The sequence below is a fragment of the Lutjanus erythropterus genome, chromosome 22 (genome assembly GCF_056507025.1).
Source record: "Lutjanus erythropterus isolate fLutEry1 chromosome 22, fLutEry1.hap2, whole genome shotgun sequence".
Taxonomy (NCBI): domain Eukaryota; kingdom Metazoa; phylum Chordata; class Actinopteri; order Lutjaniformes; family Lutjanidae; genus Lutjanus; species Lutjanus erythropterus.
Genome location: NC_139338.1, coordinates 9,348,039 through 9,367,309, shown reverse-complemented (window position 1 = coordinate 9,367,309; position 19,271 = coordinate 9,348,039). Strand labels below are relative to the sequence as shown.

The window sequence follows — 19,271 nt, the reverse complement described above, 5'->3', positions numbered from 1 at the left end:
TGTACTTGAATGAAACCTCCAGAATGAGAAAGACAGTCATGGCAACTTCCACTAAACAATCAACAATATTCTTGGTCTTGGTTTCGGTGACATCTTCAGTGATGTGCAGCTGTTGCTATGGTGATTTGACACTGACTCAGCTTGTAATGGAAAACATACTCAGCTAAACATACTGTACAGATGGGTGCTTTTTAAAATACAAATCCAAGTTAATTCCAAACTAATTGCTGTTGTTTTTAGTCTTAAAAGTCAATACATGAAGTCACTGTGGTGTTGTATATATGGTATATTGTGGTTGACTAAAGTGACGGTTGTCTTTGGTCGAGGTAAAATGCTGTACTCTACATTTCTTCCTCTCCCTATCGCTTTGCGAGTTGTGATGATAAAGCAGGTGGCTTGACCACTGAAAGATGCCACCAACATGCTCTGTCACTTCTCCTTCAGTATTGTCGGGGAGCATCCGCCCTGGAAACTTCTATCCTCAGGAGTAAGTTGTGTTTCCCAGACAGCTGTCTCCCTTATGGAAATACACCAGGAGGGACCCTAATGCGAGCCAGATGAGCTTAAATTCCACAATAATAATTACCATGCCCCATTAGATGGCCTTTACTGTACACACTCTAACACAAAAGGCATCTACTGTTTGTTGCAGTTTTGGGCGGATGTTAGCCCACGGGGGTTTACCATGACAACTTGTAAATGTCTGTTGTGTGTATCCAGGAACTACTGTATGTGTCATGCTTATGTCACTTTTAGTTTGGGAACATCTGTAATATTAGTTTCCAAGTTTTAGTAAGCGAATGACGAATTGAGCCTGCTGCTGTTTTGTTGGCTTGAATGTCGCCTCAGTTCAACTTATACGCAAATTCAAAATCAATACCTTTTGTAAGTTTTCATTTTAAAAAATACTAAAACACAACAAACAAGACAATATCAAATATTGATAGGAGCAGTTAAAGACAGACAGTTGTTTTGTTGTTTTTTCTCAGTTAAATTAATCTTATATTCAAATTCATGATCAATATTTCCTAGATTTGTAATTTGAAAAAATACCAAAATACTACAAACAAGACAATACCAGTTATGTTGCAGAAATGCACACCATAAAAGGGCCAGATAAGACCACGTGTTGATATGAGCGGTAAAAGATAGTAGAAAGTTTACAATTTTTTATGAGCAGTGTGGGAGATATGAGAGAAGAGTTAACTGATTTGCCTTCTTGCTTAGAGGTAGATGAGAAGAATGATACCACTCTCATATCTAAATATGAAGCTGAAGCTAGCAGGCATTAAACCCAGCTTAGCATAGCATACAGACTAAAACGTGGAACCAGCTAAGCTTTGTCTGTCTAATGGTAAAATCCACCTAGCAGCACCTCTAGACCACTTATTGGATCTTTAAATTGTCAAATTTTGTTGCTCCAGTCACAACTCAGCCTCCAGATGACAATAACTGGTGCCTGTAACCATGATACAGTTACCCTCCTTTGATTCTCTAGTTTTCTTGCTCTATATATGTTCAAACAGTTGAAATGATATACCTCCACTGGTTGATTTGTGTTGAAAAAGCTCGTCTGCACTTTGTACGGAGCTGTTGTACCCATCATCACAGTATGAAGTAAGGATTTTTCTTTAAAACCTGTGCCCACCTATCCAATTTGTATTTTTTAAACTCTTTAATTCATCAGAAATGACTCAAATCTCTACATGAACTCTTTCAAAGAGAGCTGAATCCATTTCTGTCAGGTGTATGAATTCAGTCAGTAACTTAGCCGAGACTTGCACGATAAACATTATTGGTCTCTTGAGGCTCACTTAATCCGCAGGCAGGGTTTGATGTGGGCAGGCCGCCTTTGGTCCCGCTGCGGTCGGACCCTTGAAAAGGATTCTGGGTCGGGGGTCCCCCTGCTCTCGTCGTCTGCCCAAACCATCTCGCCTCATGTCTTCTCCTTGATGTGGCAGGTTTGAGTGGCCATAATAAAAATTAAGGGATCATAAATGCAGGATGGATGCACCATGTGTTTTGTTGGATAATGCATGTGCCCCCAAAGAATGATTCAACTCCTCCTGCTCAGCCACTGAAGCACTGCACTGATTTCTACACACTTTTCATTGGATAAGGTGTGTGTGACCCAGTTTTGCTCGGCCGTGTGTTCAATACTTGATAGGATTGGAGTTTTACATTATTGTACTTTGCTATATGAATCAAATTGGACATTTTCAGGGTGGGCTGAAATGTCAGGCCAGTACTCTACTTAAGACATACAAGTTTCATGATATTCCCTTCCTATTTGTGACCGTGTGACTATATTTAAGTTGCTAACAGCTGGTGCAGAAGACGTTAGTTTGGACCGGTTTGTTATAATTACAGATGTTCTAATAACATTTTTTCCTTTCTCTTACTGATTCTGATACCTGAACTTTGCATATCTGGTGATACAGAGTACCAATCTGATACCAGTAAGTGTACTACTAACCCTTTATGGATATGATGTGATTGCTATCATTTTTGTTTGGCCTTGCTCAGGTTAAAAGAAAATTGTTGAGAAGTAGCAGCGTCCCATTTCGGGGCTAATAAATTACATGATATGATATCACTGCATCTACTTGCCAATACACAACCTAACATTTTAGGCTACTAATTCTGGCATCAGTGTCAGAACAACCCAAGTATAAGGTCTATTGTTTGTCTGTAACAGTTGAAGGTCACAGTTTTTTTAAAGGGGCACTAATCAGTATTTTGAACAGTGGATCAAATGGCTATCTGAAGTTTCAGGGGTGTTGCAACTAGTAACCCACATAGGCCTGCAACTTAATTGCAAAACTTTAATAAACCTGATCTGCTACCTCGCCAGCACCAAACAGTAGAGTTAAGTTAGCACTTAGATGGTGGTGAGCATAGCGGAGAATTTAGCAGCTGAAGAGACAGATATTTCCCTCAGGAGTCGGTGGAGACCAAAACGGAGTTGAGAGGAGTTGAATATTCAACTTGCATTCATGAAGTGACCAGAAATCTGATTTTATATGACTGTTAATTATATGTTAAAGAACTTTATACTGGGATAATGTCCAAAGCTGTGGTTGGCCAAAGCAGCCAAAAAAACATCAGTTAATGCTACTTTAGTTTAAATCAATACTCATCTTAATCTTATCTAAGGTTGTTGGTATTAGAGCTGATTAAAAACGAACAAACAAACAAACTGAGTGTTCCCATAATGCTTTGTTTTGGCAGTTAAGCAGCTTTATGTCTACATTAAAGTTTAAGCTTAATCTGAGTATATTTCCAATTCATGATTAAACCAAGATGTGATCAGTTTTCATCCAGTTTATAATAGTAGATATTTGAGATATAGATATAGATATAGATATAGGTTTGACCTCGGAAACAGTCGTTGACAGAACAGTCTTAGCTGTTCTGGAGCTTTTTAGCTTATCACACATTCTTCCTCAGAAGATGCCCAGAGCACTTTAAGGACTTCTCTTATCTGCAGAGGTGTGATATGATGAAAAGCACCAGAACAGCTGCTAAATGGAACTTGTGGTGATTGTTTTTTTCAGCTAGTAGGGGCATATTTAGCTGCGATTGGTTCTAATATTTTGAGAAATAAAAATGCACCTTATTTGGACCTACAAATATGTCCATAATGGATACAGTCCTTATAATGGTCCCCTTGCATTGAAAACGTGCACAGTGGGATCTGGAAACTTCCACTCCACTGTAAATGAAAGTTTTTGGGATTGGAATGTCACGTTGAGGTGTTTTGAAGTCAGGGAAGCATGATTCACCTCAGACATCGACCTGAGCGACAGTTCCATGTGACTCACTTTACAACAAGCTTTGTATATAAAGCCAGAGGGTGGGGAGGTGTGTGTGGGTGGATAGAGGGGCTTCCCTGAAGTATTTCCAACATGTGCCAGGCTTGGTCGTCTGGCACATTTACTGTAAATGAAGGGAGCCTGTGTGTTACGAAATAAAACCTAGACCGGTGAAATCACCCACCATATAATTAGCTTTTTTAGCATGTGACTTCTTCTTAACGTCTTTACCACACTGGATGCCTTTTACAGACTTCTGCTGGGAACAAAAGGCCGAGCGGCGCACATGCACGCAGCTGGGATGAAGCAGAAAGCTGAAGTTCGAAACCAAAATTTCCACATCTTAGAGCTCACTGGCGCTAATGGCCACCAGGGCTTTTTCAAGGACGGAAACTTGTTTTGTTGAACAATCTTGTAAAGAATATCAATCACTGTAAAATAAAGAGCCTTCCCATAAAGTAGCCTCCCTTATGTCTGAGGGAAAGGTTCCAGGCACAGTTCACACCAGTGACACACAATGTTTTCTAACTCTGCTCTACTTTATAACTGGATGCACCAACACAGGAATATATAAGCAAAAGAAAAGAATAAGTTATAGAGTACCCTTTTTTAAATTCAAACTAATGTGTTATCCATTATTGTTCTTATTCCGCGATCAAAATAGAGATTGCTGAGAAACACTGAGGTGATGGTCTCCATTTGGTTAGATTTAGGCACCGTAACTTCATGTGTAGGATTAGGAAAAGTTCATGCTTTGTGTTAAAATAACCACTTCCATATTTCTCTTTTTAAAATGTTGTTGCTGAACTAAAATAACCATTTTCCTATAAACAAATACACATAAGATAGACAAAGAAACAATGTACTCTGTTCCACTCACAAAAACTGAAAAAAAAAAATCAATCAACTAAGATATGAGGTCCTAATTTTGTTGATAAAGTATTAAGTAGACAATGGGAGCACAGGGGACAAGTTTCCAAGGCCAGAAAAGAGACATTACTTTTCATGTTAGGCCCTACAGGTCTCAAGACTGGTTTCTTTTCAGGTGTACTATAGGATGTTAATTTATCTACCTATTGCCTCTGTGAAGATGATGACTTCTGCTGTCTTTCTGGTGTGATCTGGCTTTAATGCAGTCACTATGCAGGCAGAGTGAACCTGCAGACAGTCTGGCTCATATGGAGTCAATAAATGTCAGAAGATGTCAGGGATTACTTTATAGCTTACATGTGATTAGAACTGATGTAAATGTTCTTGGACCACAGTCTCCCTCCGTGATATTGTAATATCAGTGACAGTGCATTTTTTGTGGTTTGTCAGACCATCAGAAAACAACAGTGAGCACACGTCTCCGTCTGACGCTCCGGTTTCATCAGGGGCGGAGGATGTGGTCGTCTCTCCCCAACATGTTCAGCGTCTGCCGTCATTGCCACACTGATGGGAATGACTGGAAGGAACATGTCCAGACAGAGTGGGTGGCTACGGCCTCTTCCACCCAAAACACTTCTCTCCAGCACAGACAGACACTGTGCTGCTGCTGTGCTCTTCTCAGATACTCGCTAAACCTCTGGCATCTTATCGCCATGTGACGCATGCACGAAACAGCTGTAGAGACTGGCCTCATGTCACCCAATGTTTGTAAAACACAAAAAGACATACACAATGATCTCATTTTGTTGTAAGCATTAAACCAACTAAATTCCAACTAATAGTAAGAGTATATAAGAGTTGCCCAGCAGGTGGATTACTCTGTAAAAACCATGAGTTTTATACACATCTGTCAATTCCACCAACTTTATGGAAGTTTAATGCTAAATTGTGAGTATTGCTTTAATTGTTGCACACCCTTTAGGGTCAATGACTGTTTGAAGTCGGGGATTGAAAGATATCAATACATTTTTTTTTCTCAGGTATCAAAAATTGGCTGGTGGGCCCCATTTAGCCCTTGTTACTCACTCTCGCCCTTGTTTGAGTCTATTTTTTTTGTTTTTTTAAATACCAACTGACCCCAGATTTGTTGTGTAGTAATTTAATTAAACACAATTTTTGAGGATATGCAATGTTAACCTGGTCTCCTACAAATACAATATACAAATAACATGGCAATCTTTCCTTTTAACTTATGTGGAGAACAGATCCAAACTCATGTGACCTCTGTTGTCATGGTAGTAAATGTGGTTAATGTTGCAAAAAAAAAAAAAAAAAAAAAAAAAAAAAAAAAGACACTTTGGTTCAGCCAAAGAAGCTGGTCATGGTCTGGGTGAAAATAAATATGTTATGTTATGTTATGTTATGTTACGTCACATGTTGCATTACCTTGAATTATGTTACATTACCTTATGTTATCTTGTACTTAATTGACTTATGCTACTACCTGATGTAAGTGAAACTTAAGCCATGTGACAAAAGACCTGTTTGTTTGACCCATCCAACCACTCCATCTCCTCCATAGGTGGACTTTGTCACTCTTTATACTACATCACCTAATATTTGTTTAATGTTAGGCTTGGCATATGCACTTCACGCAATTTCAGATCTGAAGTCATGTTTTATTGTTTTATTTTTGCACAGATTGAAGAGAACAGGCTGGCAATATATAGGCACATAACTGAAGTAGTTACAGTCACAAAAGTAGATTTTTGAAACTATGAGGCTCTTCAAGAGAGGGCATCAATTACATTAAATTAGCTCAAACCAGTTAACACAAATTAAGGCTGGAGCTTTTCTGGGCTTCTGGAGATCTTGGACCTCAGGGCGGTTACGCACTTTGCCTGGTTAGTAGTCCCGCCTTTGTCAAAACACCCTTAAAAGTTTAAAAAGTTTCAAGTTGTAACCTCTGAAAAGATAAATACGGTGAGTTCTGGTAACTTATTCTTGATGCCATTGTTTCATTTTATTCCAGTGTAAGTACAGAGCAAACCTAGAGAAAATGCATTACTATCAGAGTTAAATTCTATCTATGACTACCAGTATCGTAATACTGATTTGGTTTGTATAAGTTCCAGTAGTAAAATTTTTGTTGATTGTTAAAATGTGAAATATTCTTATAATTGGTATTTTCCGCACCACTAAATGTTTCATATATACAGTACATCTTTTGAGAGTGGATTACAAAGTGGACTTCTCAGTATAGTCTCACCTTACTGTATTCTGGCACTTGTGCAGTGATAATGGAACCAATTAGAGTACACTTTATCTTGGCAGCGTGTCGGCCAGGCCTGTACTGTCAGAACCTGTCAACAGAGGCAACGCTCACACCCTCAAGCAGCTTGATGTGTGTTCAAGGCTCTGCACAAAACAAGCTGACAGCAACATTAGGATGTGCAGTCCTGTCAACTGTCGGGGAGGGGTTTGGATGAAGTGATCGCAGCTGTTTAGGCGTTCCCTTCCTCCTTGCAGGTCTGAGCTTATATCATTGCATGGACTGGCCTTGTGCCTGTGGACTGAACTCTTCAGTTACTATGTTTACACTGAGGGGACACTGAGAGGAAATGGTCTTTAGCAACAGTCACATCACTCTAAGGGAAGGCTCATACCAGCCTTGTTTAGTCCAGCTGAACCAAACCCTGGAGCACTTACCCTCTTGGTAGGGTGTGTTTGGGTTGGTGTGAACATCATTGCTTAAAAGACCTTTTCTCCTCCTGTATTGGTGAGTGGTGTCTTTTTATGCCAGGCAACAGATGCTGAAGCACCTACTGCAATGTCACCACAACTGCCAGATTTAACCAGCGGAAATTTGCAAAGTTCTGCCAACATTAACATGACCTGAGCTGAAACAAGATTTCAAACTGAAGCAGTTGTTGATCATTTGCGGCCCCTATAGCAGCCGGTCAAGAGGAGTGAGAAGTCAGCTGTCTTATAAAACAGGGTAGGGCTTACCGTTGTACTGATCTGTAACTTTGAAGGGACTTAATAAAATGTATTAATTGTATTTTTTGGCAAAATGTCCATGTATGATTCCAGTGAATAATTTCCAGTGAGAGACCTGCTGTCTTCACTTAGAGACTGTTTTTACAGAGGATTACAGAGGACTAATAGAGAGCTGAACATATAATGTCACAGTGGAATTGACTTTTTACATTTTAGATATGAAATTTCATCACCTCTTCATTTTATCCTATTAGATAATTGGGTGTAATTTTGACATAATTAGCATATGGATTCTTGAATTACGGCCCACATTGCTCATTGAGGTCACAGTGACCTTGACCTTTGACCATCAAAATCTTATCAGTTCATCCTTGAGTCCAAGTGGATGCTTGAGCCAAGTTTGAAGAAATTCCCTTAAGACGTTCTTGAGATATCATGTTTACAAGACTAGGATGACCTGAAAACGTAATACCTCCCACCATAAAAACATAGATACATAAAGTCATAAGAAAGTGTTTCTGAGTCGCAGAGGTCTTTCAGCATAGAGTCATGAATGTAGACAAAGGAAATAGACTGATTGGTCCAGAGATTTGTTGTGAACAAGCTGTAGGTCCAGTGATCATGCACATACTCACATACTCACTCACGCACATGTGGCAATCATGGTGGGAAAATTAAAACAATGTATGAATCTCACATTGGTTTGATTCAGGTAGCAGACCTTTGGGTTTGAACTCATGATAAAAGTACACTTGAAACCCACACTGACAGAGCGCTTTATTTTAGTGCAAAGCTCTGTGCAAATTTTGGGTGATTATCTTTGGGAGTGTATACACAATATTTGTATTTAAGTGTCAATAAAATACCACAAAAGTATTGTTTGGACCATAGAGGCCCTTACATACGCTGGACTTGTTTCCTTAGAGTTATTACACATGAGATGGGGAAAGTGCTTTTGAAACTGGAAAATCCCTCTTGCAGTATATTACATCCCATTAACAATCATATCAGTAGATTTGTCAAGGGGCGTTTAAACTGCAGGGAGATTTGAGGTAATCTGTTGATGTTTCACCCACCTCAAGTCTACAAACTATGAGAAATGGCATGTTTGCGGCCTGTTCCGTTTGTCCAAACCCTTCTCAATGAACTGTGGTCTCCCTCCCAGCTTCCCAGAACCTCACTCTTTTGTGTAATAAACCAACATTCTTCCGACTGCACCTCAGGCTTCCTAAACTGGGCAGCTTTAAGTTCAGTGGAATGGCAGAAGACCCAGTGTATTTTTTACAAGGCCACGGTTCTGGACACTTCATGTACACATCCGAATCAGTTGCAAAGGAAATATGTTTCCACTTTTGGTTGCCTCTCAATGTGGTGTTTACCACATGTCTGTCTTACTGTATATTTAGAGCACCAAGTACAGTTCTCAATGTCCCTGCTTAGTGTGACATCCTTTTCCGAACAGTTGACATCAACAGTTCCTCAGCTTCCAACTTTTACTCTGCAGTTTTAAGGTTAAATGAGGTAAAAGCAGGCTTAAAGCACATTTTAATTTTAATTTTCTGACACATCAATGTTTGTATTTTCCTTAAAACTGCTATAATCAATATTTTTATATTGTATAATATATATATAACTACATAAAAGTTATTTTGTGTAATGTGGAAGATGTTGCTCATGATAACCCACCACAGAGAATTATTAGCAAACTGTAGTTGCTCTCATGACTGAGGCATTTTTGCATCTTCAGCATCTTGGCATTGCCTTTTAGAAACAGAAGGCAGTTTTCATGACAACTGTAATCCAACTATATGCTAGCTACCAGCATTAAACACAAACAAAGAAAAACATACCATCTAGAATTAGCATCTAAAGGGCTAGATATTTCTCTAAAAGAAGAAGAAGCAAGAGTGGATGCTAAATGGATGCTCCACATCTGTTTGATGTGTAAATAATTAGCTTTTCGCGAACTTGTTTGCTAACATATTCACTTTATTAAGTGAACAAATGTCAATGTTGTGTTCACAGCTTGCTTTACCATCAGGTGTCATGAAAGCAACCAGTTAAGGCAAGTTTAAAGAGCAACTTAACAGTCAGTTTTAACTTGAACATGCCCCCTTCACAAATTGTAAAATTGCCTTCAAAAACTGACCTATAACTTTGTTAGTAGCCTAGAAAGCGAAAAACAAACTCCACCACCCAGCTATGGAAAACTCAAGGTTATCACACCAGCTGATAATCTGATGTTGTTCTTTTCTGCAGGTTACAACCCCTACCTACCCTGTGGTGGTCAAGATGGGGCACGCCCACGCTGGCATGGGAAAGGTGAGTTCCTTAAAACATCCAGACAAAAACACTCACACACATTAATTTGTTCTTTTGTATTTGTCACAAACAAAAGTCTAAACCCCAAACTTCAAAATTAAGTCTTAACTCTGAAATCTAACCCTGACATTAGATGTAAGTCATATGTATTGATTAATGTGCTGACTAGGAACAGTAAGAAACAGCTAGCTTGATTCTCTCCGTAGGTAAAACAAAATACTACATCAGCACTTCTAACTCGTAAGCTTAAGCCAAGTCATTGTTTTGCAAGTCACAAGAAAGTATCAAGTGTCTGCAATCAAGTCTCAAGTCAACTGCCGATTCAAGATCCAAGTGCTAGACTTTTGAGTTTCGAGTCCTTACAAGTCATCATGTAAAGGTGAGTTTCCAGTGTCATTGATTTAGAAAGTCAATGAGCTGGTAAGCTAACATTAGCTAAATATTAGCTCGCTAACTTTGTCGGTATTAGCCTCGACTTAACTTTGTGTACGTCTGTCTGTAATTTTCAACCCACACCTTTTGCATATGAAATTTGTGTTTTGTTGACCACCATGTAGTTTTTGTACAAAATTATCTTAGGTTTCATTTTTTCCAACTGAGGCTCAGTTACATAATGTTAGTTTTTCATGGTGCTGTTAGGTTGGTTCAGTCCAACAACAAAATGAGCTGATTCATGGCATGCTTTTTAGATAACACTTTTTAATCTGTGGGCTTTGGTGAGGTCAAAGTCAAAAGGCTCTACTTCAAGTGCAGTCAGGAGTCTTTGGTGTTAAAGTCCAAGTTGAGTTCCGAGTCTTTTGATTTTGTCAAGTTTAAAGCTAATGTCATTCAATATGTGACTAAAGTCATGTGACTCACACCTCCAGTAGACAGATATGAATGTCTATTCCTTTTTAGGCCAGGAAGACATTAGTACATAAAATCCTAACTCATGATGAAAAGCGTCTGCATCACACTTCTAAAACCTGACTTTTGCAGAGTTCAGATTTCCACTTTTCCCAGCTCAGATTTCAGACTCACGCTCAGATTTGTCTGGATTTCAGTCAGTCATGCAGATCAAAACATGTGATATTATCACCACAGCTTTGACTGGACTGAGGTTCAGACAAGGCAAGGGGCAAGAGATCGGAAGCCTAAACCCCCATCTGTTCTAGTTTGTACACACGTGCTGTGTCTCTTCGATCTTTCAAATCAGTCATGGTGGCCAAATCACAGTTATAATCATGCTGAAGTGTGTGCTGTTTTCTTCCTGTATAATGGCAGGAGAACACAGACAGACACACCACTGATAAGGTCTGAGTACACTCAGTTTCACTTTGAATGCTGTCTTACACAAGAGTCTGTCTGACTGAGGATTTCAGACAATCTGACATGATTGCTGCATGGAAATAACTGTCGACTGATGTCTATCATGTCTGATGATTACATGAGCAATGAGCAGTGTCAAACATCTGTTTCCAAAATGGTTTTAGCCTTATTTATTTGAAGACATGGAGTTACACAATATAGAGAGCAGTAAGGAAGTTCACACACTCAGTCTCTCTGCGTCTCCCGCCAGTTATTTGGATTCACAGGGGGAGACACTTCCTATATGTCTTTTGCCCTCGTCTGTCTGCATGGGCTTGGTTTCCTGTTCAGGAGCCAGACATGCTATAGAATTTCCCATAAGGCTTGAGGGGAACTTGGCAGGCCATTGTAGAGCAGGACCTCGTTTAACCCCTCAGACCTCACAGAGCTCTGAGAACGGACAGGAACATGTGGGATTTAGGTCATTGCTGTTCTGTTTACTTTTGACAGAAACCTGCAATGCTTCTGTAACTGGATCAAAGAAAATGACTTTGTATTTCTAGCTCGCTAATATCACATTTACTTACCCAAACACCACCTGTATATTGTAACATCGACCGTAACGTCAAGGTGTTATATTGGCCATTACCATTATTACTGTAAGGATAAATGAGAGAACTGTGATCAGCTACTCAGCAATTTCCACTGTCTCACTTGGAGATGTGTTTGTTGTTTCCTGCTTGTGGTCTGATTTCACTCCCTGTCAGTCAGGTCACTTAATGAAGATGTCTTTTAGGCAAGTGACTCAAGAAAATCATGAGAACTTCAGGGGAAATCAGACTGTCATTATCCTGTAATAACCGCTTCTGTCCAGAGTGGCTGCAAAAGTTACATACTCTGAGTTTAAAGGTGCAACATGCATCATTCAGCCTAGCTATCTGAGCTACAGAGTTACTTTTTGACCTGGGCAGGTTATGTTATGATGATGTGAACATGCGATAGGTCACATCAGCTGTTAGCCAAAAAACTAAACGAAGGATGGAGGATGAGTGAGAGGAAAAGAGGCAGAATTTCCACAGATAAAAGTATGGTCATTATTTTGAGTTTGGCTCCTCAAGAGAGAATATGTGGTGACTCAGAAAGGTCGACTTTGTTTCCACCACAGTCAGCATCTGGACAGATAACAAAAGCTTTCTGAGTGTTAACAGGACCAGCAGTTCAACTTTGGAGTACAACAAGGCCACCAACAAGGTACAAAAGAAATGTATAACGTAATAAATAGTGTAACTAAATTCTTTTGATACCAAATAATAAGTAAATTAATATTACTACTAATGAATAAAAAGTAACTTATTGTACTTCCTGAGTAACCCAACAATGTTTGACACTTTGATGTGAAATTTTGATACCTTATGTTGGAAACTGGATCCAAAATGGCGGTTGTCTAGTCATAATATTTCTTGTATTTCAGCTAAACTGTGCACTAATCCATGTTTATGAAAATATTTTAAGCCAGAAATAGGCAGTTTGGTAACATAATCTTTGGATCTTTGGATCTTTGGTCATAAACACATTGTATATGTTAGACCGTTCATGATTTCTGTGTTTAGGATTTTTTGGGCGAACCTGAAATATTGGTCAATAGTCCACTAACACTGTTAGCCCCACGAACTGACAAACAAATGACACCGCCCAGCATCCTCCTTTTTTATGACACACAAAAGCTTGAAATTCAAGAGTCTGGTATTTACTGACGTATTTTATTTTTTATCTTATCTTAATCATAGACCTTGTATGAGGCAGCCTTGTGATACCAGACAATCAGACATTTCAGTCTCACGCCCCTTAACAGTTTTTAAGGACACAGCTTACTGGAAATGCTCTCTCCAATCATTTTGACAGGTTGTAGTTTTGTAACTTTATAATTTTTCCCACCCAGTTTTAACAACAAAAGCTGAAAATGCGTGTTGAGAGACTGACTTGTGAGTCTGTCTTTCAGGCATCCAACCAAAAACCCACTCAGTAACCCCACTGACTTCAAGATGAGGGAACCGGAGGTGCAAATATGCAAACTCATTTCTGGGTTTTAGGACTCATTTCTGCAGCACTCTATTGTGGTCTTTTATTCACAGAAAATAATATCCCCATCTGTGACCTCAGGACTTCATATGTGGGCCCTGATTCAGTCATGATATCCTCTGATATACGAATGTCCGGGGAGGATCGTAGCCAAGTTTGTGGTTACTGGAAAATCCAGCACAGTTTGTTTATTTTGTTAATCAAATAATCTTTTGAGTTTTATTTGTCATTTTTTGTCCCAAGGCTTATAGAAGCAATGCAGTGTGACTTTACCACAGAGTAATGTATAGATTCACTGAAACGACTGAAAGCTAACAAAACCACTGATTTTAATGCTAACTGGGCAATGATCATGTTTACTGCTAGCTAGGTCATTGCTGAGTCTTGTCAGTCTGAGCCCAAACTGTCTGTATTTAACAACCTGGGAATGAGACTCAGCAATCAACTATCTTTCTCCAGAATCGCTTACTCCACCTTTAAATGTTGCTGCACATTTAACCTTTTTCATTTTAACATTATTGACAAGACAGTAGCAGAGTGAAGCTTTAATCTCATTATTCACATTACATGTTTTTAGGCCAGTTAAGCTCTGTATTTAAGCTTGTATGTCATTTAGTCTGGACACTGACCAGTATGACACGACTTTTTCCACCAGACGCCGTTCTTCATCCCCGTGCCAGTGTTTCACCTTCTCTGGCTCACCTTTTTGCTTTCTGTTCGCATCATTACGGTTTGTTTAGTTTCTCAGAGGAATTGCGTAATTCTCTGGAAGCGTTTGTGTGCTTACAGCTCAGAGCTGGGCCTGCCACTAGCTATCAGGTTCTACCTCTGGAGCCATGATGTGAACCATGAGTCACTTCCCTTCATTCACTTGATTTTGTTGTTTCAACTTGTGCCTGCTCTCCATGAACGGGTAAGGTGCAGCGCTCAGCCTTCAGTGCTTCAGTCACAGAAAACGAAATTGCTATTTTGGTGCAAACAAAAAAATAAGACTGCTGTACTCTTGTCTTAACGAGACAAACAGTTTTTAAATTTAAATTCTGTTCATCTGACATGTATTTATCAGCTCAAACAATGAAAGATATTTGCTCGTCTGCCTTCTGAACTCATTTGAGAAACAAATTTGCAGTCGAACATCTTTTCATGTGGGTCCCAACAAGCGTTTTCATTTTATTACCCATCAAAGTAACAACACTGTTTATTGGACCACATTAACCATCAAAAGTTGCCTGCCCTCATTTTAAACATTTAAACCTACGTTTATTGTTTGGGTACCATTTTCACTCTTGCTCGGTTTTGCTTTATTTGTTTTCCCACCGTCAGCTCATGTGCTCACTTTTTGGTGAGGGTTGCGTCATTTTTAAAAGCTCGTCGGGATTTCTTTGTTCCACCCGGACAATTTATGTTTCTTTTTCAGTGGTTTTTTGGATTTGTTTGTGTGTAAAAGTATATTAAACCTTATAAACATGGGATTAAAGTAGTTCCTAAGACCTCACAAAGTGCCTTTCCATGACATACTCGATATTGATCAGTATGAAAGCAGCATACCCTAGAGGGAACATGAAGCCTAGGTCAGCACAATAGATAAGTACAATCACTATTCCAAACCATTTTAGAGTGAGATGATGACCTTTACACCCACTAGGTTCACTTAAACCGCCCCTTTAGACAAAAAAAAAAAACAGTGTGACGAGTTGAAACCCCAGAGGAACACCCTGGACTTCCTGGATTCTCTATCTGGTTTTGGTTTTTTTTATGATAGCACCTCACTGTTCCCTCCACTTCCACTGTGTAGACCTGATACCAGTGAGAGGGGTGGTGATGAGTGAGTGGAAGCTCTGGACTGAATCATTTTGCATATTAGATGCTGAGCTCTGGCAGTTTGCAATACATCACAGCTGTTGATTAATGAGTTTTCCCATTTCCCATGAGCTGTTAGGATACACCTCGTAAATCTGTGTATCAGTATAGTTAAATTAGACAAAGAAAAGAGAGACATCAACCACAGAGAATTCAAAGAAAGAGACATCAGAGTAAGGCTGTTTAAATGACAGGTGATGCCTGGGAATTAGCCAATGATAGCTTTTATATCTGAGATTGAGTATATATGGAAAGAAATGAGGGTCTTGCAAACTGCCATAAGTTGGTTCTTTCCTATTTTAAAGTGCCACACCTCATTGTTACCTAATTATCTAGAAGTTATGAGTGAAACATACCTTTGAGTTTTATGTAAGAACTATGTTTTGTGTTGATGGGTTCCCATTGCGTCATTTCCTCACAGTCTGTCTACAGTCTACAGTCTAATCACTCAACAGGATTGAGGTGACGTAGTTCAAAGCCGCCCCTGGCAATGTTTCCATCCAGGGACCCTTCATTATCCCGCCAGTGTACAAGTGTGAAATTCCTGTGGGATTCTCAGCGGCCACCGCCAGCTTTGACTGCACGCTTTTTAATTAGCTGCTCACTAACGAGTGGCGTCTCTCCCACAGATCAAAGTTGAAAACCAACAGGACTTCCAGGACATCACCAGCGTGGTGGCTCTGGCCGGGACCTACGCCACCACTGAGCCTTACGTCCAGTCCAAATACGATATCCGCATCCAGAAGATCGGCAACAACTACAAGGCTTACATGTAAGATGTTTCACACCACCAGCGTCATACATTTCACAACTATGTCATCAAGGTCTGTTTGTTTTCAGAATAACCTCCGCCTACAGTCTAAGATTGCACAGATTAAAGACAGAGTTTAAAAAGAAACTGTTAATCAGGAAGGTAATATGTTGCACCATCTGTATATTTTGGGACACAAAACAATAAGGTCAATCTAAAATAAGTACTGGTATATTTTATTGTGTAATTTAAAAATGTCATCGAAAATTTTGATTTTTAGACTACACCTGTTGAGTTAAAGGAAAGTGGACAGATGGAAAAACACGGCCCATTCCAAACATTTGTTACAGATCTTGCTCAATCTTAGTGTTATTGAATGGTAAAAACCCAGTCCAGTGTAAACTTTCCCTTGAATTCAAGCTTATCTTTCTTGGTTGTCCAGTCCAAGTACAATATCTGCATCAAGAAGACTGGCAATAACTACAAGGCTTACAGGTTTCACACCACCAGGTCAAAGAGCGTAACTTGTAGGGCTCAGTCAACACTTTTGATGGCTGATACTATTACAGATGTAGTGAAGCTGCTCCTAAACTTATTATATTTGACCAGTATCTTCAGTTGTGGCCACTTTCACATCAGAAACTCAGTTCTCTTAAGTGTTAAATATTCTGAAAAAGCGTTACACAGTAAACACAGTAAATACTTCCAGGGTATGGATTCACAGGGGCAAAAAAAGTCTTCATGCATGAGTGTGCGGCAGTGTTAGCTCGCTGACTTAAAGTCTTTCACTGAGCAGCAGTTCTCACTCATTACTCGTTCGGAAGTAGATAATTAAATTAGCGAAATGAAATGAGAAAAATCGCCCAAAAAAAGCCAGTCATTTATTGCCAATATTTTCATTCAATGAAATCCTAAAGTGTTTATTCAAAAAAATCACCCAGCAATGATTTTTTTTTTTTTTCGACAATTTTTGCACACTCACAAAGTCCCCGTCTTGTTCTTCCTTCAAACCCACACACCCATTTGTCTGGAAACAAGAGATCTTGTTCTGTAAATTCAGGCAAGTATATAGCAACAAAGACTGTGAGTCAACACCGTTGTAACTTTCAAGTCTCTGTATCAAAACAATTGCTTGACCAAAAGCGGAGGAACACACTGGCCAAGCCTTATCTCATCTCGTTTTCCTGGTCTTACCATGAAAACATGTTTTCAAATGGCTCCGACACAAACATAATGTAGGTGTGGATGGCAGTCATCATCACTGATGAACTGACGATAGCTTCTCCCATGAGCTCTTCTGTTCAACTACACAAGCAATGCAAGAGTTGCGAGTGACTAAGTCTTGGCAGAGCGTTGCAGCTTTGTAACTGAAGGCAGGTTGATTCAGTTGTTGCTGTTTTTCTTTGATATGCAGGAGAACGTCCATCTCTGGGAACTGGAAGGCTAACACAGGCTCTGCCATGTTGGAACAGATCGCAATGACCGACAGGTGAGCTGACTCAGAGAGTCGGTGGGAAAATGCTGACCTGTTTATACAGTTTTATACCTGTTTGCATATTTTATACCTTCAGTGACATCTGCCTTCTTGCTGAATATCACTTGCACAGCTTTTGTTTACTCATTCTTGAGAACTGGAAAATATATTTTAAAAGATCAAACTTGTCTATTGAACCTTGTAATGAGCCAACCTCTTAGTTATTAAATTTAATACTAAATAGTATTTTTGCAGCTGGAGACTTAAATTTTGCCAGACACACAATATCATTTATAACACAAACAACACACCATTCATTTTTGGTTGGCATAAACTCATTTAATAAATCCTTATGAACAGATATTTAATGACGTGTTGATGTCACATACAGGGGCGTGTCCAGACTTTTTTGACAGGGGTGGCCCAAGTGGGCACCAACTTATTTTTAACATATTTTCTGGCACAAGGCAGAAAAAAAAAAAAAAAAAAAAGAATTACAATTATAAATTAAATTTCATATGTATGAATCTGAAATTTCACCAAAAAATAGAATATGTTAGAAAATATTAGTAGTAATAAATTTGAAAGTGCTTTGTAAGTGTGAGTCCCCACAGCCCGTCCTTCATATCTCCACATTATTGGGTGTTTATGTATTGGTTTATCAGTTATTGGTGTCACTGTGTTCCAGATATCGGTTGTGGGTCGACTCCTGTGCCGAGATGTTTGGTGGCCTAGACATCTGTGCAGTGAAGGCTGTCCATGGAAAAGATGGCAACGATTATATCATTGAGGTCAGTTTGTTTTGAGAATAACCCCGGCTTCAGTCTGAGATTGTGCAATGGAAATTAAGGACAGAGATTCAAGGAAAAGGGATTGGAACTTTTTATGAAGACAGTGTTGCACCTTCTGTGTATTTTAAACCAAACACTAAAAAGCACACATTGTGAGCATTGGCTGCATCCTTGGCAGGTTACTGTCACTCAACCAGATCTGATAACCGGAACTGATAAAACACCAATCCAGTGTAAATGTTGCCTTGGATTCAATCCCCGTCCCTGCTGATATTTTTTCATATCATAGTGAAAGTCACCAGGGAAGGGTGTAACCAGACTTGATGGTACGTGATCATCAGAGCCTTGAATGAATGATTAGCCTGTAGACCAAACACGGGCAGGAGAATGAAAACAACATTAAGAGTCAGAGGTTGACTCACTGCATCTACAAACATGCCAACACAGCCTGTTTATTTTCAGTCTACTGGTAAAGTGCAGCACTGCACGTGCAGTTTCCAGGTTGTAAACAAATATAAAGCCCTGTTGTATGACCTGACACAACCAATTTGGTGGAGGTTTTTCTCCAAAGTAATTTGGAGTCTGAGGTTTTATTCCCCAGTGGAGTGAGCCAAACGTTAACACGCTGTTTCAGTTCCCACCGGCGTCACCTGTGCTGTAAATAGATGCATATGTTAAAGCTGCTCTAATCAATATTTTTATCTTAACCACTGATTAACTGACTATGTGCAATATAAAAGGTTGGTCATAATGAAACCAGAGAGTATTGTCATCTGACAGTAGTTCCGCTCAGGTGTCTGGAGCGGTTTAGTGACTTCTAGCTAATTGTTTTGGTTTTATGGCCCACAGCTTAACTGTTTGGTTCAATGATGCTGCTCTCATTAGCATCATTTCTAAACACAGGAGGCAGTTTTCAGCAAAATAGCCTGATAAAGCCATGCATGCTACCTGCCCAGCACCAAAAGGAACACAAAGTTAGCAACTAGCTAGGGAACATATTTAGCCGTTAAAGAGTGAGATAT

General features: G+C 39.4%; 1 protein-coding gene across 1 annotated transcript in view; it reads left to right on the top strand.

Moving 5' to 3' along the window:
• syn3 (synapsin III) overlaps positions 1 to 19,271 on the top strand; it is a 139,503-nt gene that overhangs the window by 107,525 nt on the left and 12,707 nt on the right. Inside the window, exons 7-10 of the mRNA XM_084711188.1 lie at positions 9,945 to 10,007; positions 15,863 to 16,005; positions 17,399 to 17,473; positions 18,147 to 18,249. Of these exons, the coding sequence (XP_084567314.1) occupies positions 9,945 to 10,007; positions 15,863 to 16,005; positions 17,399 to 17,473; positions 18,147 to 18,249 (384 nt within the window). The remainder of the gene's footprint in view (positions 1 to 9,944; positions 10,008 to 15,862; positions 16,006 to 17,398; positions 17,474 to 18,146; positions 18,250 to 19,271) is intronic.